At 35.0% G+C, this 24,452-nt stretch overlaps 1 protein-coding gene and 1 pseudogene across 1 annotated transcript in view; one reads left to right on the forward strand and one right to left on the reverse strand.

Moving 5' to 3' along the window:
- The window catches only part of ZMAT4 (zinc finger matrin-type 4), a 245,963-nt gene that overhangs the window by 125,490 nt on the left and 96,021 nt on the right, over positions 1–24,452 (reverse strand). Inside the window, exon 3 of the mRNA XM_011372649.2 lies at positions 2,967–3,123. Coding sequence (XP_011370951.1) covers positions 2,967–3,123 — 157 coding nt within the window. The remainder of the gene's footprint in view (positions 1–2,966; positions 3,124–24,452) is intronic.
- Positions 17,730–17,848, forward strand: LOC111729286 (annotated as a pseudogene).

Consider the following 24,452-nt stretch of genomic DNA (forward strand, 5'->3'; position numbering starts at 1 on the left):
GCACAGGGCAGCCACAGCTTGGAGGGTGAAGTCCATTAGGAATTTCTGCTGGGCTTGGCTGCGGGCAGCAAGAAAAGATAGCAGGCAATCCTGACACTATTCAAGGTACTGAAGGGGCTGTACCTGGTAGCTCAGGAATCTCATGGCCTGGGTATTCTTTTCTGATGTCTCTTGGTCCTTATCCTGTAATTGTAAGTAACTGAATTTGTGCCTGAGACCAAGCCTCCACCTATATCCTAGGTCTAGGAATCAGATTCCTGATTTGTTGCTTATGCTTGGTTTCCAGCCCAGTACTCTTGTCCTAAATAATGGTTCCCTGCCACACTCTTAACAGCCTTTCCTTTCCCTAGAATCCCAGGACTGCAGCCAGGGCCTTGCTGCCACCTGCCAGACTTTCTTGATGCCAGTACCCTGCTCGAGGCTCTACAGGATCTCTATACCCAGGTCCTCCATTGCGAGGTTCCGCCCTCAAGCCCTCAAACTCTTACCTTGTGCCACATCTCCCTATGCCTGCCTTTCCTCTTCTCATACTTGTAACTAATTACTCACCTCTTTCTAGTAGGATATATTGCTTCCTTTACTCCCTGCCAGGAGCCAAGATGACACCAGCCTAAGCTCAGGTACCAATTTAGCTTTCTAGGCCCTCCAATTCTGCCTGGTATTGCCACTTTTCAATATTCTTTCTGCTCAATGCAGCTTTAGAGGAGAATGAAGGAGTAGATATGCTGCAGAAGAGTGATATGCAGCCTGGAATCCTGAGCTAGATGAGAAAGGGGGATGCCGGCACAAGACAACCAGAATCTGTTTCTCCCAGCCAAAATACAAGTTATTAGTGCTACTTTCCCCCATCTCTCCCCTATTTTCTTCTTGCCTACCCCACAACCTGATTTCTGTCACAGTGAGGACTGGGCCAGCTCTGTGAACACTGAGACAAAGTTACTAAGTAAATATTTCAGTTTAAGTGCTTTTGATTTTGCCTTTGGAATATTGATGGTAACTAACAAATTATACCCAAGTTATGTTTATAGCTCTGAGGATATTTGAATTCAGGAAAACAAACTGGTGATTGGTTATCTTGAAGGTGTAGTTAAAGTCACAAAAACTATTTTTGCCATGTGGTGATTTTTTTACAAAAATAACATTCCATTTGCTAAGTAACATGATAAACAATGGTACAGTTTCCTTCCATCACTACTTCCAAAATTAAATTGAACAGCAATCCTCTGCTTAGGCAGAGAGAACAAAAGTTGTTCATTCATGGAAAACAGGTACAAATTTTCCAGTGACTGTTTCTTTGAGGTATCTTTTTAGGAGATTTGAAGAGGAATAGGTTGCAAGGTGAGTATCCAACCTTTTAAAAAGCAAGAATCAGGAGTTTCAACCAAGTGGGCTGCTAATACAGAATATGCCCCCAAGAAATTGAGCTTGACACCATATTTCATGTGTTTCACAAGCCCATCCTATATCTGAATGTCACAGTCACCTTTGCAAAAAATAACATTCTTTAATCGAAGTAGAAAAATATAGTGTAAAGATTGCTTGCTATTTTCTAGGTAAAAGATCTTTTTCTTAAGAAAAACACTGCTGAGGATAAAAGCCAAGTATTGTTTTAGACATTCTCCAATTTCCAAAATACCATTTAAAAAGAATTACACCCACGATTTATGCACGATTCATTAGACAGCAAGATAAAATGAACCGCTAAATTTTAATTGCATTGAAAGAGCAGACATCTTGAAATACACCCCCAAATTCTTGGGATTATAACCTAGTCTAGTAACATCTTCACTACAATGTAAAACTTGTCCAAGTAGCTTATCTTGATTAAATTAGAACTGTATTTTGAGTTTTATGATTTGATAAACTTCTGAAGAATTTTTTCAGTAAGCAATTAGAAGGTCAAATGTTATCAATTTTTAAGTTTTTTATTGTGAAAATTAATAGGTTGAATCATAGGATCTTCTATGAAAATGACAGGAATGTCATCTCATAAAAAAATGAAATATTGCCATTTGCGACAATATAGATGGACCTTGGATGCTAAGTGAAATAAGTCATATAAAAAAGAACAAAGCCATATGAGTTTACTCATATGTGGAATATAAAATCAAAAAAAAAGAAACAAAAGAACAAACAAAACAAAAAGACTCATAGATGCAGGCAACAGATTGTTGTTTACAAGAGGGGAGAGAGAGTGGAGGTGGGTGGGTGAAATGGGTAAAAGAGGTCAAATGTATGGTGATGGATGGAAACTAGACTTTCGGTGGTCTATACCTGAGACTTATATAATGTTATTACCCAATGTTACATAAATAAACAGACGGACAAATAAACAAATCCATCCTAATGAATTATTAACTTTATCATAATATTTAACATCTAAAAATAAGGGCTCAAGATTAATATTTTAAACACCATATATTTTCTTATTCTAAATAGAAAATTTGCTTAAAAAATGACTCAGTTGTCTGCAAACAAAAGTGTTTTTTAAAAACTACAGTTTTCCTCCTCCCCACCCTCACCAAGAAAAGAATAGAATGATACCCTGCATTACACAGGCCTAGGTAGAGAACGTACCCAATATACACAATATACTCTCCATTACCCATACTGATTACAGACTGAAGCTAGGGAAGAACAGTGTTCTTTGTATAATAGATATCTTACATAATCTATAATAATTATGGCAGACAACATCGTGCGGGATGTAAACAGCCTTTCAGAAGATGTAAGCTGCCCAGTTACTGATCGGAAGGAGCCAGGCTGAGAATGAGCACCTGTATTGGATTTAATGGTCTATGACAGTAAGGTCTGCTGGGCTACCTGCCCCTCCCTTTAGGTTTGGAAGGACGTCTACCATTAGTCTTCTATCTGGCAGCCGCCTCTGAAGCGGGAGCAGGATTAACAGGACAGGCACGCTTGCTTGAACTTCTGTGTCTCCTTGAGATTGCTGTTCACACACATACCTGTGGCCTTTAGTGGAGTTTTCTCTCCTAGCAACAGTTTTAACCTTTTGGCATGGATTTTGCCTTGATAATGTGAGTCAGCCACCACCGCTGAGGTAAAAGACATATTACAGAGTGTGCAGCATTTGTTCTTGTCCACCATATCGGCATCACTTCCCTGCCAGGGAGAAAGAAAAAAATAACATTAGAGAGAACCCAAAGCCCTAAGATTTCTTGTTTCTCATTCCATTCTATTGAAAATGAAATTGACCACAAACTTTTTCATTGAAATGTCTAGTTTTCGTTCTGCAATCTCTTTTTTTCCTCACGATAATTATCATGAAAACTTAGTTACTGACTTCAACCCATATTTATTTAGCACTGCTACTGCCAGGCACTGGGAATACAGGATAAATATGCAGATATGAGTTACCTGAAGAAAAATGGGGCTCGTAATTAGGCGAGAACACATTGTGTCTGGAAAACAGTCTCTAATTGCACCCGTTATACTCATTAAAGTAGGTAAAATATCAGAGTTCAAATGGCCTGAATTATTTAGCAGAAATTATATTTTGACATTTAGTTCTGCCTTTGACCAATTTTAGCCTCACCAGGCTACATGGCAATGTGCTCAAAATTTTTTTTTAAGATTTATTTAAGGAATTGAACATTTTTCATAATTAACTCGAATATGTACCATAGAGCTATGATGACCATGCTGGCTGAATTTTCTAGGAGAAAATTTGGTAATTTTTCTTTTCTTCAGGAAGGTGGTTAGTTCAATGCTGCACAAAATACTTAAATCCAGCTTGATTTTTAATTCCTTTTGTAAGACTTGATGAAAATGAATCATGATTCAGGAAAAATAAATAAATAATTTGTCAGAACATGTGACCAGGCTATTGTGCATGCAGATCATCAATTACCTATATTATGCAAGGGAAAGATTAATCCATTGGCTCCCCTCCTGCTTAGTTAGAAATTGAGGGTAAAGTAGACTCTCAGATAAGGAGTTAATCTGCTCCTTAATGGAACAGCAATAGCAAAGCATCTCTTTGTTAAAGAGAAAGCCCTGGATGAGGCTCTGTCCCCACAATAAAACCTTCTCTTATTCCCAGCAAGCTGAGTGAAATTTAAAATGGCATGGGGAGAAAAATGAGGGTGGGGATTGGATGGAGAAAGGGAATTACACTGTATATTTTTCCACATAATAATACATCCAGACTGCTGGAGAGAATATTGCCTTGCAAATTATGTGGCAGTAGAAAACTAACTCTTTCCCCTTAAGGCATTAGTCTGTAATTTTTCTGATAATTAGTGTTAGTCCTTGGGAGGATGTGTGTGTGTGTGTGTGTGTGTGTGTGTGTGTGTGTGTGTGCGCGCGCGCGCGCTTGTATTTCCAGGAAGCCGGCCTGTAGTTCAGGGGGGAGGAGAAAAGAGAGACCTCAAAAGGGATTCTGCATGATTTGGAGTTACAAAGCCCCACCTACTGCAATATATTATCTTAACTTTAGAATATTAAATCTTAGCATGCCCCCCTCCCCCACTGGTTTATTACAGTTAATGAGTGAGATGTAAGGAAATGTACTGCTAGGGGTTAAGGAATAGCATCAGTGAGAGAAAATGGATCCTATGGAGAAAAGAGGAGCTCTCCTAAAGGTCCTCTCCTGGTAAGGGATTAACCTTAGGGCAGGACAACTGGGTAGCACTGAGGCTGCATTCACTGAGTATGCCATTGTTGAAGATTTAAAGTTAAGATATTTTGAGTTTTCCCCTCATTAAAAAAAAGAAAAAAATTCATAAACACCTTTACACCCTTGTGTGGTATACTGTGGAGACTGACTAGACCAGGCAGTAAAGGGGGCAGTTGGCTTCCCCTCACCCACCTCTCCAAACAAGCCTACGAAAACCCATGGAGAAGACAGAGTCCAAGAATATCAGGAAATGACAATCGGGAGTTATTCAAGGGTTTGATGCCAGTAAATCAGGAGTGAATAGCTCAGGAGGGATGAAAGACCTAACTGGTACCTTGCCACTATGTGTTAGAAGATATTGGTGATACATTAAAAAAAAAAAAAAAAAGAAGAAAAAAAAAAGGAAGATTACCAGGGAGAAAGTGGATGCTTGAATGACCCATTTTATACCTACTTATGATTATATATAGCAAGGTATGTAATTTTTCTTAAAATTGGGCACAAGATCATAAGCCAAAGCTTAACCCATAATCTACACATATTTACAATCTCTGCAGCCCTTCTGCACTTCTCATGAGACTGCCAGCCAAGCTTGGCCTCAAGAACCAGTCCTTCTCTCACTGAAGATCTAACATGTAGACATTTCTACAGAAAAGCTGGAAACCCAGAGAGTGGGGATGGTATCATTATATGAGGTGTACTCAAAACTAGTTTCCAGGGCAAAGAATTGCCCTTAAAATAGATAATGATTAATGGATTTGTTGCATTCATTCATTCAACACATTTTTTAAAAACCTATTAAATGTGTTAGGTAAATGACTCTGTTCCCTGTTATCGAGGAGATTGGGGCCAGTAGAATTAGAGAAGGCAGACAGAAAATAAAAAGATAATATTATAATCAAGGAAATAGAGTCTTCTCTTGGGTTCACACCCTCCCAATTGTTAGGTAAAAAATACATTAATATAATTTAAGCCTATTCGTATGGATTTTTATCTTCGAGCCTTTCTCATGCCTGAAATGCCCTCCTTCATTACTTCTTGTCTAATCCAGTCTTTCCAGAATCTGTTTGCATGGCTCAGTTTAGTCATAACTTCTTGAGGTGGAGATACTCCTGACCCCTCTACAGACCTGCAGAAGTGAGGACTGGCCTTAGGGTCTTCTATCTGTCTTGCACATACTTATTTTATAATCGAATACTAATTATTACATTTTTTGTTTTCATATTTGTTTCCCTTGTGAGCCTACAAAATTTCTTTAACATCAAGGAAATTGTCTCACTGACATTGAAGCCCTACTACCTAGCACAACGCTTGCCACACAGGGAACCTTTAGCTGTTTACTAAATGAATGGAGCTGTGGGTTGGTTTGTGGGGTTAATAAATTTGTATGACATAAAAGTCAAAAGAGGAGACAGGTAATGCATGGAGGTCTAGTTGTCACAGAAAATCTTCCAAACTGACAGGAAGATGGCCAGAAAAAGAACCAGAGGTACCAAAAATTTATAAACTAACTTGAGGGTTCGAGTAGGAGAACATTTTTCCAAAATTTATGTTAGTTTCATCATAGTTTTAATATATATATTCATGGAATTCTGCTTTCCTGGGCAATCTCATTCACATCATCATATAGGAGAATCAAAAAAATAATAGAAAAGGAAAACCAATTGTAATGCAAGTAAATATTATGGAATGTAGTTACCTTATAGTTATAGAAGAGGAATCAAGAAAATTTAGATACCTGACAATAGAAGGGCTATGACGCCCTAAGATGTTAGGCAGACTCGAGGTCAGCAGGACATGCTTATGGGATATTTTACTAAAGGAGCCAATGTAACATACATGGTGCAATTGTAAATACCACCAACTCTGACTACTTTAATGACCCTGGTGCAAAAACAACTATCTATAAATAATCTTGGTATTAACCAAGTGCCTTGTACTAGAATTTAATTATGTATTCTTGGCTATGTAAATCTCAACTCGATGGTTCCTTGCAACTACGGATAATATAATCTGTATTGGAGTCTCCTACTGTACCCAGAGCAATGTTGATAGATGACCCAGGGTTGAACTTCATAGAATTTGATGAACTGACCTCAGTGAATACATTTAAAGTTTCTGGCTTAAAAGATTGAGAACAACCCCTAAGCTATAAAGTAAATGAAGAAAGAAACTAAGATTGTCTGAAAATATGGATTTCGTCCTGGAGGCAATAATTAAGTCAGACTTTTTCAGTGCAATGTCCACATTGCTGCGGAAAAAAAAAATGTTTGTGGAGTATCCTATGGCTGCTTAGTCAAAGCATTCTGCAAAGTTATGAAGTTTTTAGAAGAATTCAATCATAGTGGAAAACCCTTGATGATTCTGACCATAAATCTAATCCCCAAAGGCCTTTCTCCTAAATTTTTTCTACTTAATTCAGATAATTGCCTTAATTCTCTTATACTTTAAATGAGTGCAAACAAAACGTAAGAGATATTTATTCAAAAAAATATACTAAATCTCAGTAAGAGCACTTCAGCCACAACTTTCTCCCTCTTTATTAACTTCCCAGCTCGCATGACGGAAGCTCCACCCTGGTTGGATAGGATCAAGAAAACAAAGCTCTCTCACCTATCAGCTCCCAGTTAAGGGATATCAGGAGGAAAAGGCCACCAGAATTAATCACATTCTCTTCAACTCCAAGAGGCAGAAGCTAAATTAAATAATATAGCCAAGAGATCAGGTTTTCTTTCTTCTACCTACCCTCATTCATAAGATAGAAGCTCTATCCCAAGAACAGCAAGCAAAGAATATTGAAACTCTGGCTGCTTTTGCCCCAGCTCACCTGTAGGACAGTGGTTGCATGCCAGGATGGACAATCTAAAAAGACCAGAAGCTACCACTTTTCCCAACTAATAAAACAGAAATTTCACTCTGAGAAAAGCAGGCCAATATCCCTGTCCCCAACTCTGGAGTAGCAACTCAGTTTTTTCCATGAAAATAGATGGAAAGAGGAAGTCCATAAGAATAGAAAGCTCGTAAACTCTCCCCAAAAGAACTGATTTTATTTGAAAAAGTTTAAGTCTAAGGGTGCTCACAAAAATGATGGAGATTTTGGTGCTAACCAATTAAGACAAAGCATTAGAGCAATAGGCTAAACCACAGGCCAACTATTTTCCCAGAGAGAACCAGGGGAAGAGATAGCTAAGGAGAGCTTTTTTGTAGTTAGAACAAACTTCATATATTTGCCTAAAAGACTAAGCCTACAAAAAGGACTACATTTAATTGGACCAGACTTTGGAGAATTTATATCCTAGAGCATTGACAAAAACAATAAGAGTGATCATCCAGCAACTAGTAGAACCTAAATTCTAGGTATGAGTCCAGCAGAGGCAGGCAATTTAACAGAGAAGATCAGAGAAACAGTCAATGGGAGTCCTAAAAATGCCAATGTCATCCCACAGTGACTATGCACACTCCTAAGGCTGCACCTCTGAGCAATAACATTGGTCATCACGCACATCATGAAGGAAATAGACATTATTAAAATAGTCTAGCCAAGACATTGGACAAATAAATGAGCAAACAATAGCAAAAACAAGCCTTGGAGGATGGAGGAATCATTATACAGCATTTTTACAATATAGTACCTAAAATATCCAATTTTCAACAACAGAAACAAACTTACAAAATGTGGGAAAAATAAAATAAAAAGCAGAAAGTGTAACCCATATACGGGGGAAAAAAAGAGGACCCAGATGTTAGGTTTAATTGGCAAAGACTTCAAAGTAATGTCAAAGACTTCAAACAGTCAAAAATGTGTTCAAAAAATTAAAGGAAATCATGTTTAAAGAAGTCATGGAATGTATGATGCCAGTACATTATCAAATAGAGAATATCAAAAAAGAAAGAAATTGTACTTGGATGGGAGACTACGGAGGAAGACAAGGTGCTGTGTAGGTGTAAAAAATAAAAAATAAAAAAAAAATAAAAAAAAAATAAGGAGTTGTAAGCTATCAAGGTCCTTGCAATCTCTGAGGTCAACCAAGGGTTGCCTCATCTAAAAAATAAATAAATAAAAATTTTAGAAAAAAAGAAAGGAATTAAATGGTAATTCTAGAGTTAAAATGTATGATCAAAATGAAAAATTCATTAGGAGAGTGCTTGCAGAAAAAAAGAATCAATAACTTGAAGATAGATCAATAGAAGTTATACATTTCAAAAAAGAGAAAAGAATGAAAAAAATTGAACAAAGCCTCAAAGAATAGTGGAACACCATTAAGAACACCAACAATGCATAAAATGAGAGTATCAGAAAGTGAAGAGAAAGAGAAAGGAGCAGGAAAAAATATTCAAAGAAATGACTGAAAATTTTCCAAATTTAAAGAAAACATTCATCTACACACCCAAGAATTTCAACAAAATTCAAGTAGAATAAGTGCTAAATGATTCACATCCAGATATAGCCTAGTTAAAATACTGAAAGCCAAAAACAACAGAAAATATTTAAAATAGCAGAGAAAAACAACTCATCACATACAAGGAAACCACAATAAGATTAACAACTGACTTCTCATTAGAAACAATGGAGGTCAGAACTCAGTGGGATGATATATTCAAAGTGCCAAAAAAAAAAAAAAATCTATAAACCAAGAATTGTACTTCCAGCAAAACTGTCTTTCAAAAATGAATCGAAATAAAGACATTTGAAGACTTTTTTAAGTGAGAGAATTTGTTACTAGCACATCACCTTATTGGAAATAGTAAGGAAGTTCTTCAACAGAAAGCAAGTGCCATCAGACAAAAATTTGAATCTCGTGAAAAACAGAACAAAACAAAACAAAACAAAACAAAAAAAAGCACAAGTAAAAATAATTACATAATTATAAAAAACAGAATATATGCATGTCTTCTTTCTTCCCTTAACTAATTTTAAAAGTATGTGTATAAAATCATGTGTATATTAGTATAGTTGGACCAATAACATATAGAAACATACATATTGTTTGACAATAACAACACAAAGATGGTACGTGGGAGCAAAGCTGCTCTTGAGTAAAGAAATGACACTGATTCTAACAAAAATCCACAGGAAAAAATTATGATAACGATAAAGAGTAAATAAGGAGGTTACTACACTAAAATATGTACTGCTCTAATTTGCTTCTCGCCTTCTTAAAAGATACAAAGTTACGTAAAATAATAATTACAACAATATATTGTTGGGTAACATAGAGGTAATATACATAACAATATTAGCACAAAAGGGAGAAGAGAGAACATATCTTTATCTGGCTAAAATTAAGTTAGTTTAAATTATAAGTAGATTTTGATAAGTTGAGATGTAGATGGTAAGCTTAAGAACAATAACTAAAGAAATAATTCAAAGTATTATAGTGAAAAATCACTAAAAGAATTAAAATGTTGCAGTATAAAATATTCTCTTAATGCCAAGGAAAGTGGTAAATGAAAAAAAAAAAGGAGGGAAAAAAGACATAATTTCATTTAAAAAATAAAAGTAAAGTGGTAGATATAAATTCAATGATAGGAATAATAACACTGAATGTGAAAGTATTAAACAATCTAATCAAAATAGAGATGGTAATACTTGATTAATACAATGACTAATCTTTATGTTGTGTAGAAGAGACATGCTTTAGAGCCAGTGATACAATGGGTGAAAGTAAAAGGATGAAAAGTTATATCAGGCAAACAGCATTCGTAAGAAAGCTGTAGAAGCTATACTAGTATCAGAGAAAATAAAACTTTGAAACAAACATTATTGCTAGAGATAAAAAGTGGGGCATTTTATAATGATTAAAGTGCCAAGTCCTTGGGAAGATATAACAATTACATACTTACATGCACATAAGTACAGAGTTGGAAAATACATGAAGCAAAAGCTGACAGAATTGAAGGTAGAACTAGATATTCTATAGCTGTCTGTTGGATCTAGTTGTTTTGAGTCTTCTCTTTTCTTTGCTATATTGATCAGTCTTCTGCAAAAAATTAGAGTCATCTGACACTTCTGTCTCAGCTGAGGTTGTTTTACCTCTCAGAATGTAAGTAAGTGTTCTTTTCATGGTCTACATAGTGTCACATTTTTTGTATTTTTGTGCTGTTGGTGATTTTGCTGCTTAAAATGACCCCTAAGGGTAATGTTAAGTAGCTGTCAAGTATTATGAAGCACAAGAAAATTGCGATGTACTTTAAGAGAAAATACATGTGTTAAATAAGTTTCATTCAGGCATGAGAAACAGTGATGCTGGCTGCAAGTTCAATGTTAATCAATAGACAGTACTTTACATCCAGAATAAGGAACAGAGAATTTGCTAATATGTCTGTGAGGACACTCCAGAAAGTGCTAAAGTGACATCTACAGCGCATGATGAAACTATGGAAACGCGGCTAAATTTGTGGATTCATGAGATAATGACTGATAGAAAAAGCATAATGGACAGCATTGTTATGGAGCTAAAAGCCAATGAAATCTACCATATTACCCAGAGTCAGGAAAATGTTAAACCCTTCTCAGCTAGTGTTTTACTATAAAGAAATACTACTTGTAATCAATTATTTGTAAGAAATATATATTACATAAGGCATCTTTAAACAGAAACTCATATAAAACAAGATTTTATATTGATCAGATGACAAAAATCTTATGATCAGTGTCTTGCAGAAACTTAACCTTGTATTCCCCCCAGGAGCAATGGCTTAGTGATTGCTAATTCAGAGTTGGTGACTTTATAAAACAGTTACCATGAAAATGACAATAAAATGTATATTTCATTCAAGAGAAATAAAAATATATGTTCGTATAAAAACTTACACATAAATATTCATAGCCGTATACTTCATAATAGTCCACAAGTGAAAACAACTTATATGTCCATCATCTGAAGAATAGGTAAATAAAATATGCTTTATACATACAATGACCTATCATCAGCAATAAAAAAAATGTAGGACTGATACATGCCACAACACAGATGAATCTTGAAAATGTTATGCTAAGTGGAAAAAGTCAATCATGAAAGACCATATATTGTATAATTTCATTTATATGAAATTTTCAGAATAGGAAAATCTATAAAGACAGTGGATTAACAATTGTCTAGGAAGGAGCAGGGGGATGGGGAGGAAGAGGTCAGGGGAAATGGGGAGCAACTGCTAATGGGTAGAGAGTTTCTTTCTGGTGAAGATAATGCTCTAACATTTATTATGGTGATGATTACACAACTCCGTGAAGTAAACTAAAAACCTTTTAATTGTATACTTTAAATATGTAAATTATATGATATATAAATTATATCTCAATAAAGCTGTCTTAGAAAAAGCCCAAGAGATGCATTTAATTGATTTGAGAAGCCCAAAGAAATACTGAAATTCAAAGCATAGTTTTCTTTTCTTTTCTGGATATCTTCTACTTAGAAGCAAACCCATTCAGAAAAGAAAAAATGTTGAGAATTATTTTGTTTATGTGGGCTCCCTTGCAGTATGCGGAATTCCTCTGAGCACTGGCTGGATGGACATCCTTAGAATTCTGATCGCTGGTGTTTATTTTGGCTAAAGACATTTCGTGGCTATTCTGGAACTCCAACTACAGCCAATACTAAGCTATACCTAAAGGCAAGAGCCATCTGACACCCCTTGTTAGAGGCAGAAATAACTGAATCTCTTAGAACATTCCCTGTAGTAAGTAAGATTAAATGTCCAATCAATGCAACTCTTTCCAGTGTTATGCATGTTGTTGCTTATAGCATGATATTTAATCTCGAAAAGATACAGTAAAACAGGGAAGAATTCTCTTCTCTTCTGCTTCACTAAGCCCAAAAGACCTAGAACGCATACTTCACAATCCACTTCAGGGTCCTAAGCAATCTCGTCTCCCGCTGTCCTGTCTCATGCATCCGGTTCCACTTGATTTAGGTCATGCTGTTCTCTCTTCTCCCAAAGTATTCAACTCACATCCAGATATCAAGGCCTATTTTATCCAGGAGTCCTGTCAGAACTTGCAAACTTCATCCACATTTTTGTGGCTGACCTCTCCCAGTCCTTAACTTTTGTGCCATAATTCGAATTAGGTCTTGTTCTTTGTTTTATTAGCATTTTTTAGGATCGTCTCTCCAGAAACATCTTAAAGGCAAGAACTTTAGGAACTATTCCTCCCTACGCCTCATCATCTCCAGTGTTTGCCATAGGTATGGATATGTATAAGACTCGATAAACATGAAATAAATAGCTGCTGAATAAATGATTTAAAGTGGCCATCTATTAACCAGTTCTAACTCAGTCACATAAGTTTGTTTTCCACATAAAATAATCTCTCCTTGTTTTCTTACCAACATTATTGCTTAGTTTCAGGGAAAGGTTAATTGGCATAAAGTTCATACTCATTACTGAAACGAAGATAGTGTCAATAGCATGCCATTGTGTGTATGTCCACGCAAGAAGAATGTGTCCTGCTGGCTAGGAAGATGAGTGATATCCAGCTAGCTCTCAGAGAAGCTACAGTGTTTACATCTGCAGAGCCTACATTAAACCTGGCATGAGTCTTGTGTTCCACTGTTAACTGGAGAAATACATGCCCTACCACTTGGATAGAGACTAACCACTCATTAGATGAAAACTCTCCATTTCCATAGTATTGTGGAAAATGGTTATTTTGACACTAAAGGAAAGAGAGAAAGAAGATCTGTATTCAGGAGGGATGTAGAATTCTCTGTGTGCCTTTGGTATTTGATAGGCATTGGTTTGTAGTTCAGTCACTAAAGAAATATTTAAACAGATGGTAACAGTACTTATAAGACTCCAAAAAGGAGAAATTAGCCAGAGCTCCTGAGAGAGGACAAATATATACTTTGGGTAAGCCTCACTAACAAAGAGAAGTAGCTAACAAAAACGTCTCCAATAAATAGATGTGCCAGAGAGAATAAAGGTAGTACAAGAGGTAGGTGGGAAGAGAAGAAAAATGTCAAAAAGCTCTGACAATCTCAAAATCAACAAAATGAAAAGCTGTATTTCCTATTCGAAACATCACTTTAAGATGGGATAGAGATGAGGGAGTTTTAAAATTGGAATGACATCCCTGCCAGAGAGATTTTCCTTCAGAGCAGCACTGCTCGCTATCATCATCCACACCCTCAGACTCCAGTGTCAGCACAGTTGCCATTTTCTGAGAGTCATATGGGCCAAACATCGCATTAGGTGTCTTATATACTTTATCACACTTAGTTTTCATAATAACCCTAAAGTAGGCTTAGGATTTATTCCTCTTTCTTGTTCCCCCATCCACTGCAATCAATTCATCAGCAAATTTTGTCTCCTTGTCCTCCAATTATATCCCCAAATTGTCTACTTCTCTCTACTTCTCAATCCCTTTTACATTCTTTTCCCCATCACTCGTATTCAAGCCTGAGTCCCTTTTCATGCCACTCTTTTACATTCTTCATAGTACTTCTTTCACATTCTAAAATTTCATGGTTTAGATATTTAAGTTTACTTATATATTATCTTTCCCCTACCACTAAATTTTTCAGTATTGTAATCCCAGTATCTAGAACTGCACTGTCCTGTAGCCTATAGTACAAGCCACAAATATGACCACATTTAACTTCCTAATAACCATATTTAAAAATAAAAAGAACTTGTAAATTTAATTTACAAATCATTTTATTTAGCCCAATATATTCTTTTAACATGTATTTGACCTAAATTTTTTTTTAATTTTAGGTATATATTCTTTTTCTCTTAATAAGACTTTGAAATCTGGTATATAATTACACTTATAGCACATCTCAATACAGATTATCCATGTTTCAAGTGCTCAATGGCTCCATGTGCCAAGTGACCATGGGTTGGACGGTGTAGCTCTAGAACATATTGAATAATCATTAAATATTAGTTGAATTTAAAATGAAATAATGAAGGAATCAGTAAAGAAACAAATAAACAAATCCCCATTTTTATAGATCAGGAAAATGAAGCCCAGAGTGTTTAAATAAATTTTCCAGTATGTCATGCTTGCAGAGTGTGGCAGAGCTGATTTTTGAATACCCGCCTAGCTAAATTCAAGGTAGTGCTATTTCCATTATACAGCACTGGCATCTTAGGTCAGTCCTAGCATCAAAAACTTTCAAGGGTTCTTTACTATCTAAAAATAAATTTCTTATCATGACAGTTAAAGTCTGCTAAAATCTCTCAACACATTTTTCTAGTCTTTTCCCTAACCATTGCTTTTCATACATAGTATGCTCCAAGCAAATGGATTTTTTTCAAGGTCATTAACACCAAGGAGCCTGCCAAGAGTGGCTTGAAATCCCAGCTCTAAATTTCTTTGCTCTCTGTCTCATGGCTGCTTGCCCTTGTCAGATGCTGCAGGTGAGTGAAGATTCAGTCCTTAGGTCTCGTTTCTACATCAGGGTGGAGAGCAGTAGTTTCCTCCGCTAACGTAGACTCCTTTCTTATCTATCTTCTATCTGCCCTAGCACAGTGCCTGGCATGTAGTATCTTAAAAGTTTCTTGAAGAAGTATATGAAGGAAAAAATAATCCAATGAATAAATTCTCCCTGTCCTCCAACTATGTTGAGTATATTCCTACCTGTTTTTGTTCATATGGCTCCTTCCAACTAGAATTTCTTCAATCTCTCTACATGCAAGGGCTACTCAAATCTCATGTCCTTCATCAAGGCTTCGTTAAGAGTCGCCACCACGAAGAGATCTCATTCTTCCCTCACACCCACAAAGCTTCACTTAGGCCTCCCTCACACACTTAATGCTGCTTAGAGTAAATCTGATTATTTTTAATAAAATATTAATTCCTTGGGCTAAAAAATGTATCATATCCAGCCCCCAATATAATGCTTTATATGATGTGGTATGAAAAAACACAGAATGTTAAAGAGAAGCAAATTTGGAATCAAAAGATGCTGGCTTGAGCTCAGGCTTTAAATGTGCTAGATATCACGTATCCTTATTAAGTACGAAATTCCTTCTCTGTTAGAAGAGAAATAAAATTTGCTCTGTCCATCTATTTATGAGATAAAAGTCAGGTTAAACAGAATGCGATATATAAACAGATGCTTTGTAATCTGGAAAGTACTATGCAAGTTTAATTTATACATATCGAAATAGATGAGTATTACCTTATTTTATCTTCTTCATGGAGCTAACTTATACTTGACATTTTCTCTTTCATTTACCAGTGTACATGTTTAATGTCTATCTTCAACAAGTATAATGTAAGCTTCTTGAGGGCAGGAACTCTGTTGTTCAAAGCTATATTCTCAATGTCTATAAGAGGACCTGTCATAGGTCATTCAACAAATATCTGTGCTAACTGATTTACAAAAATACAAAATGAGGATTCTGAGATGTTGGTATCAGTGATATATCTTGTCAATTTCTCTAAATATCCAAATATAAAATATAAAAAACTAGATAGCGAAACAAAAAACCCACAGACAATAACTGTAGCAAAACTAGGTGATAAGGTATTTTCATAAACTTCAAAATAAAACCAAATGAAAATAAGCCAATGAGAGTCCTAAGACCAGTATAATATCAGTATCTGTGCAGGGAAATAGAGTGAAGCAGTGGGACATCTGTTGGACCTCAGAGCAGCAGAACCCCCCAGTTGCCAGTAAGTATTCATGAGAAAGTGTGGCAGATCTTTGTGAGAACAGCAATTGAAATTAGGATGGCTTGTCAATCCAAATATTAAATAGGCACAAGAGGTCTATGTAGGGTCTGAAGGGGCAAGTACAATTTATTTCCTATGAACTTTCAGTATGACTCACCAGAACTTCCATCCAAGAAAGGGCTTCATAGTAAAAAGAAAATGCTGAGAGTAGAGTCAAAATTGATTAAGATAAGGATAATAGAGACAAAGAAAAGAGAAGACTCAGACAAACATTGGGGGGTGAGAAAGAGCTAATAAACTTTAGTAAACAAGCTATTATATTTTGAAAAATACACTTACACACACACACACATTTTTTTTTAAAAAAAGTTTTGTTAAGTTAGAAAAAAAACCTTGAATTGCACCTCTTTTTAAAGTTCAAGAATCAAATGCATAATAATGAGCAAGAGAAAATTATGAAAATCAAATCTTATAGAAAGTTATTATTTTTTAAAGGAACAAAAGGACATGTTTATAGACAATGAACACATATCAGAAATAAATGCTTTCAAAACAGTTCAAAGTAACCTTCTATTTCAAAGCAAACTAAGAAACTTTAAGAAAATAATACAAGACATGAAAAAAACAAAAATTAGAAATAATTAGAAATAAAGGAATAAATCACTTCAAAAATGAAGATTAAAATAGATTAATAGAAGATGAGTAAACACAACAAATAACTAAGAAATAGGAGGCAAAGAAAAACATTTAAAATTCTTTAAAAAGTAAAGAGACCTAAAGAGAATCAACAGTAAGTGATAAATTGAAGAAAGAGAAAGATGATGCAATATATGAATAATAAGAGACTTTGAAAAAGTAAGCCAAAGAGAAGAAAAAAAGCAAATACATGGGTATTTCATAAAATTAAAAATAAAGTATACATCAAAAGAGAATACTCTGAACATTGATTATGAACAACCTACACAAAAACATATTTTATAAAATTACTGAACTTTAGAGTAACATTTAAAAAAATTATTTGAGCCTCTAAGAAAATGGCTTATTTATAAGGTAAGCAAAATTAGATCATTATCAGACTTTCCAACTCTAATGTTTTATTCCAAAAAGAAATGGAGTAATATATTTTACTCCATTTTCTTTCTCAAGAAAATAAATGTGAACCTAGTTTTTTTATATCCAACAAAACTGACATTTAAATAGAAAGGACCCAAAGTGATAATAGGCAAGAACTTATTAGATAACTTTGTTCTCATGAGCTTTGCCTATTGTACTTATTGGAATATAAGATTCAAATAAACAGAATGACTAGAGGAACATCAATATGACAATTAGTAGTAGCATGATATAGATAACTATTTACATAATTAAGATAAATGGAAGTTAGTAGGAAGAAAGTATAGTGTGTAATGACTATACGTTCAGATAATGTGGATATAGTATAATTATTTAAAAATGGGAAGAACAGTCTATGGCCATGCCACCCTGAACAAGCTCGATCTCATCTGATCTCAGAAGCTAAGCAGGGTCGGGCGTGGTTAGTACTTGGATGGGAGACCACCTAGGAAGACCAGGTGCTATAGGTGTGAAAAATAAAAAAATAAGGGATTGTAAGCTGACACGGTCCTTGCACTCTGTGAGGTCAACCAAGGGTTGCCTCATCTAAAAAAAACTATAATTAAAAAAATGGGAAGAACATGTGATGCAAAAATATTTATTTATTAGTTAAAATATTAGTGATGTACTGATAATATTGTTATTTGCAGGATGCTATGTTTATAATATTGACTAGAGTAAATAAGTAATATGAAATATGAGAATCAAGATACTCAATGTGGATAAAGGGGAAATATAGAACAGTATGTAAAAAAAATCCTGTAATTATAATTGAATTGGAAGAATCAGTATTTACTTGTGAGGTATTCTATAAACATAAATATTTCTTAGTTCTATCCACTAAAGAGACCTAAAATGAATTACAAAAAAACTCAATACGACATCTCTAGCACTCAGAAATCATAACAATTTTGAAATATCATTCCCACTAAAAGTAACTCAGTCTTTTTGGGGAAAACATTGATACCACGAAGTACACAATATGAGTCTAAAATACCTTGCCACACTGGGTAATAAGAAATATCAAAGACTATTACAGTCATGACACAAGGACTCACAGGCAAACTTGAAGGCTTCCACTGACAAAGATGAGACGATCTGAACTTCAAAATGGATAGTAATTGCAATGATCAAAACACATTAAATTCATTAACTAACAATAGTACTTCTTAAAAGCCTATTTGGTTACCTTTGCAGAGTGATAGTGAATCAATTCCTTAATTGAAAAATTGATAAAAAGGAGAGAATGAAGCAATTTCTGTACCTTTTCTAAAAGAACTACAGCACAAAGTACCAAATAGTAAAAGAGGAACAATGTTTGTTCAAAATTATTCCTATTAATCAATGAAACAGAAATGAAATAAATCTTTTTTTTTTTTTATTTCCAATAAATTACTGGATCTAGGCATTGAGCATCAATGGCTACTAATACCACAAAAAGAGAGACACTCAGATATCATGTGCCTTTGGATAAAGAACTCAACACCATTTACAGTCTGGCCAAATGCATCAACCCACATCATATCAAGTCTCTGGAAATTCATCTGCCAATTTGCAGGAAACAGAAAGGACATAGGAAAGTGTTCAATGGAACCAGATACAGACAACCAACCAAATCTATACTTTAGAAAACTCTATAGGTTAAATGGCCCCAAGTTCCTATGTGGGTAAATTATATAGAAAAGAAGGAAATGGAAAAGGACTCTGCAGACTCGAATAGATGAAAAAAATAAGTCGAGTTTTTTAAACTTGGGCAAGACTAAACTATGGTAATTAGGAAGGTACACTTTGTCATAAAACTATACAAAACCCAAGAAAATGGTTCTGGAAAATCAAGGATAGCAGTTACTTTTGGTGAAACAATGAGAGTCAAGATAAAGATGAAGAAAATGGAGGAACTCCTGAGATGACTGGCAAAGATATATCTCTTGCCTGGATAACGGTTACGAGGGTGTTTGCCCTAGAATTAATTAACTGACATGTCTATTTTTCTTTGAGAATTTTGTATCTGTGTTTTATTTTCTAATAAGAAGTTTAAGAAAGGTGAATTCCTGTTTAAAATGCACCTGGCTAGCAGCCCTAAGTGTCTTCCTAAGTATAACTCTAACGTGTCAATGTAGACCAAAATAGATGAAAAGCACACTAAAAATTAATTTGACAGACCACCTGATATCACAATTTAAAGTGAATTTCTACCTGCTATAGGTATAAGTTCAATGGAAACGATCTGTAAAACTAGAATGATAATAAGATTTCTCTCATAGGGTAGTAGTGAGGATTAAATAAATTTATATGTGGAAAGTACTTAGAATGGTACCTGACCTACAGTAAGAGTAATATTTAAGAATAAGACATTGTTTTTATTATAAACCTATCCAGAGCTGCATCTTATAAAAGAGATACCCTTGAAACAAAAAATAAAGATATTGTCTACCTCTACCATCCTTCCTTCAGACAAGATTTGTATTAAAAAAAAAAAAAAAAGAACCAGACAGCTGTCCTTTATCATATGAGTCTCAAACTAATAAAACACTAATTACTTATCATCTTTCTGCATCCATTCTAACTATCATTGATAGTTATCAGCTAGGTAGGGGAATGTAACTACTAAATTATACACTGGCAGATGTAGCTTCCCATCTCACCAGCAAAAAAGATGGGCAACAGGGGCAGAGACAAGGAAAGCTACAATGGTTCAGCATCCTGGGAATCATAGTTTAATGTGAGACATTGACTCTTAACGTTGCAAAACCAGGCAGCAAGAGTTGGAAAAGATGCCCCAGAAAAACAGAGCTTTGCTCTAAAGTTAAAGAACGTGCAGAAACTGGGGACTGGCCAGGAGCTGTGCAGTTCAAGCCACATTTAATAATGGCTCTAAAAAAGAGATCAGACACCAAAAGAAATCTTCTTCTCAAATTTATTTACAAAATTGATGCAAGTTTAACCTCTGGAAATTGGAGGGGAAATATTCTGAATTTCTTCTACAAAAAAAAAAAAAAGATAGTAAATAATTTTGAAAATTAAAAATGAGGAGTGATTTAGCCTAATATGAAAAACATATTCTAAAACTCAAATAATAATAAATGGGTTTCTGTTATAGAAAGCTGCAGGTTAATAAAACAAAATAATAGCAGAAACAGCCAAATAATACATTCAACTTAGTATGTAAAAAAGGAAAATTTCGAATCAGCAAGGGAAATGACATCATTCAATAAATAGAACTGGAAGGTCAAATAATAATTTGGGGGACATAATAAAGCCATAAAGTAACAAGAATATGTAGATGTATTCATATACTCTTAGGATGGGTTAAACTTTATAAGCATAAAATTTAAAGAAATTGTTCAAAACAGAAAAGATATGCATATCTAATTCCATAAACATTAACATGTTCAATATATCAAGAAATACTACAAAGACATTTAAAATCAAATGGCAAAAAATACTAACCATATGTATTTTTGAAATGCTTACCTATATAGAGTGCCCTTAGAAAACACTAAAAGAAAGCTTATCACCCCCAAAACTATGAAAAGAATATAAACTACAAATGTATAAAAGATATATACATGTCCAACAAAAATATTTAAAAAATGCTAATCTTAACAGTAATCTAAGAAACAAAAATTTTTAATGAGTTACTACTATTTTTTACTCAGAAAATTGAGAACTTTTTAAAAGCATTTTATCTTATTTTATTATTAGTTTCAAATATATAGTACACTGGTTAGACATTTATACAGTTTATAAAATGATGGAGAAAATTAGAAACTTTTAAAAATTCTACTATCATCAAAGGTGAAAAGACATGAGCATTCTAAATCACTGCTGTGAAAAAGATACAGCCTTTCTGGAGAGTGATTTGAGAATGTGTATCAAAAACCTTAAAGACATTTTTCTTGACCCAGAAATTTCATTTCTAGAAATTTATCCTATGGAAAGTATCAGAGATTTGAACAAATACATACAAGGTATTTGCTAAGATGTTAATTATGATAGCAAAATAAGTAAATATATGTGAAAATAATAGACAATAACATTTGAATAAACTATGGTATATTAGTTATTAAACTAATGTTGAATAAATTATGGTATATTAATATATTGGTATAATGAAAAAAGTTATTACATGAAAACAAAGTAATTAAAATACTAATAGAAGATATTAATGGGCATGGAATATAATTTCTGATGCATCATTAAGCTCATTCATTCAATATTTTAAACAGATATGTATGGAGTGTCAACTGGGCACTGGGGACAGTACAGAGAACAGTCTAGGTGAGAACCCCTGTCATGGAGCTTATATCACATGAGGAAGTTGATAATAATTAAGATAGCTAAGTAAAATATATTTTATATTAGTAATAATTGCTAAAGAGGAGGAAAAAATGAAAAAGGAATATGAAGTTTGTGGGAAGAAGTGTGTGAAATTTTAATGTAGTCCAAGAAGGGCTTATTGTAAAAGGGACTTTGGAATAAAGTCTTGAAAGAAGTGAAAAACTGGTCATACAGATATCTGAAGGAAGAGCATTCTAAGTACACTTAGAACAGTGATTAGAAAAACACTGAGCATGAGGGTGACCCATGTGTTCACAAATTGGCAAGGGTACTTGAGTAGCTAGAGCAGAACAAAAGAGGAGGTAAGGAGGTTAGGGATGTAATAGGAGGCATGGTGCAAATCATGCAGGACCTGGTAGGTCATAGTAAAGGTGTTGGCTTTTATACTGGATGAGATACAAAGGCAACAACCAACATGGTCCACATAAAAATATATATATTCGCATAAATATGCATGGATTTTATTCATCTGTATATACATAAGGGAGGAAAGGAAAGAGAAGAATGAAAACAAAAACTAGAAAGATATACCTCTAAATATTAAAAAGATTATATATGTATTACAGAAAATTAACTTTTTCTTATCCTTTATAAATTGTCTAAATATTCCATGTTGACTATGTGTTCTTCTTTGTTTTAAAAAAGAAACTGAAATTTGAGGAATATATTAAAATATTTGTAAAAGAGTAAGCAAATCTCAATTCCCATCATCTTGGAGGTTGACAGTTAAAAGCGGAGACATTATACATTTTTAGAATAGATCCCATTTCAGCTCTTTGGGAAGAAACCCAGCAAAAGATGGGGCAGATCTACAGAGATATGTCTTATAAGCAGAGCCACCAGAGCGACCCACCTTAATGACCTATGTCTTCCGGTAGGTCAATCTCCAGAGTTATGCAAACAAGCTACAAGTCCAGCAACACCCAGACACGACAAGTCATGAAGAGAAATTACCAAGGCAGCAAGATGTGAGATGCTTTATGCCTGAATCTACAAACATCTGTGGTTTTATGTCTTTACCACCCCAAATGCTACTTCCGATCCTCAATTGTCTATAGAGAAAATAATCAGAAACACACACCTTTTACTCCAATTCCCACTCCTGTTTTTATCACTGCAGGAAAAGAAATAAAAGATCACAACTAAAGAAAGGATTAAAAAATAATAGAAGGTCTTAAAGGGAACGAATAAATCTCAAACTGGGATATAGTAAGATATAGTATAGTATAGTATTCACCGTGAATAGTAAGAAAAGAAAATCCAGATTTTCAAAATGCGGTACCTAGATCTGCAGGATCAGCATCACTCAAGAACTCGCTGCAAATTCCCAAGGCCCCACCCAAGACCTGCTGCATCAGAAATTCTTCCTTTAAAACAAAGTGCTCCAGGTGATTTTGCTCTACCTAAATAATTTCCTAAATCTACTGCAGAGGTAGGATGCAGTTGTTTCTTCAGGCTCTTCTTCTCTTTACTTAAGGAAAAGTCAGTTTGATTGGGGGTCAAAATGTTCGGCCTTCTATCAGGAGATCTTCATTACTGCTTTGTGCTCTATCGAGGTTTCTAAAAGCAGGGTCTCCTCAAGACACCAACACCCACTCAAGCTCATTTACTTTGCCAGAGGGTTAGAATAGGCTGGAGTTGAGACACATACAATTTCTCTAGTGCAGCATCAGGAGACCACATACAGATCTTTTCCCTCATATTCTCTCAGCTACTAGCATATCTATTATTGTGAAATTGTTTTGCTGGTAAGTTGATTTCTCCAGATATAAAACACTGTCCTATGTCAAGTTCTGAGTACTTTCTTTTAACATGGACACAAGTTGAAACATTCTGTATCTTTTATAATCCTATAATTTTATCTTTGATTCCTCAGTAATACCATCTTTTCCAGTAGGGTGGAAGCATCTTGCTGTTAAACCTTACACACACTGAAGCCCCTTAGGTTCCAATTTAAAGAGACCAAATGCAGGTATTCTGAGATTCTCATTTACCATTTAATATGCACTTGTTCTTTGATGTTGTCTATATAAAAAAAACAGAACAAATCACCTATTCAACACTCTTTCTTCGTCAGTTCAACTAAGCAAGCCACACAAAAGAAATACCTTCTAATAGGAAATATGCAAAATAAAACATTCAGTTAAAATGTGTATTCCTTTAAAAAAAAAAAACCCCACATAGGAAGGAAAAAAAAATGACATAGATGATAGAGGCTCTGTTCATCCCTCTGGTGACCAAATAAAAGTTGTGACGAAAACAAGGAGCAGCAGCAAGGAAAAATCACCTGAGATCTAGATGAATAAGCCAACTAGGGAGAAATCCAAGAAATCACCCTGTAATGGCAGAAGGTAGGATGGGGCGAGAACGTGGGGCTTCCTGGTCTTGAGGGGCTGAGTGAGATGGAGGCTGCAGCAGTGGCGGCGGCAGACGCCTTTCAAAGGGGCCACATCGCAAGTGGATTTTCGCACCACTGCCAATTTGGCTATGTGCAGGGGGCACCAGGGACTTAAGGGAGACATTGTCGGAGTGAGGGCCAAAGGGAAGTTCACTCTGTACAGAAGTGCCAGTGGTACCCATTGTTACCTGTTGAGCCCTCTCCCGCCACCCAGTGTGCGGACACAGGGTCACCACAGCCAAGATGTCATCAACTGGATAACAGAGGTCGCTCCACCCAGAAGATTCCCTGAAACCTCGCCTACCCCAACTCAGGCCCCACCCAAGCCACATCCA

The sequence above is a fragment of the Pteropus vampyrus genome, unplaced genomic scaffold (assembly GCF_000151845.1).
Source record: "Pteropus vampyrus isolate Shadow unplaced genomic scaffold, Pvam_2.0 Scaffold8, whole genome shotgun sequence".
NCBI classification, from domain to species: Eukaryota; Metazoa; Chordata; class Mammalia; order Chiroptera; family Pteropodidae; genus Pteropus; species Pteropus vampyrus.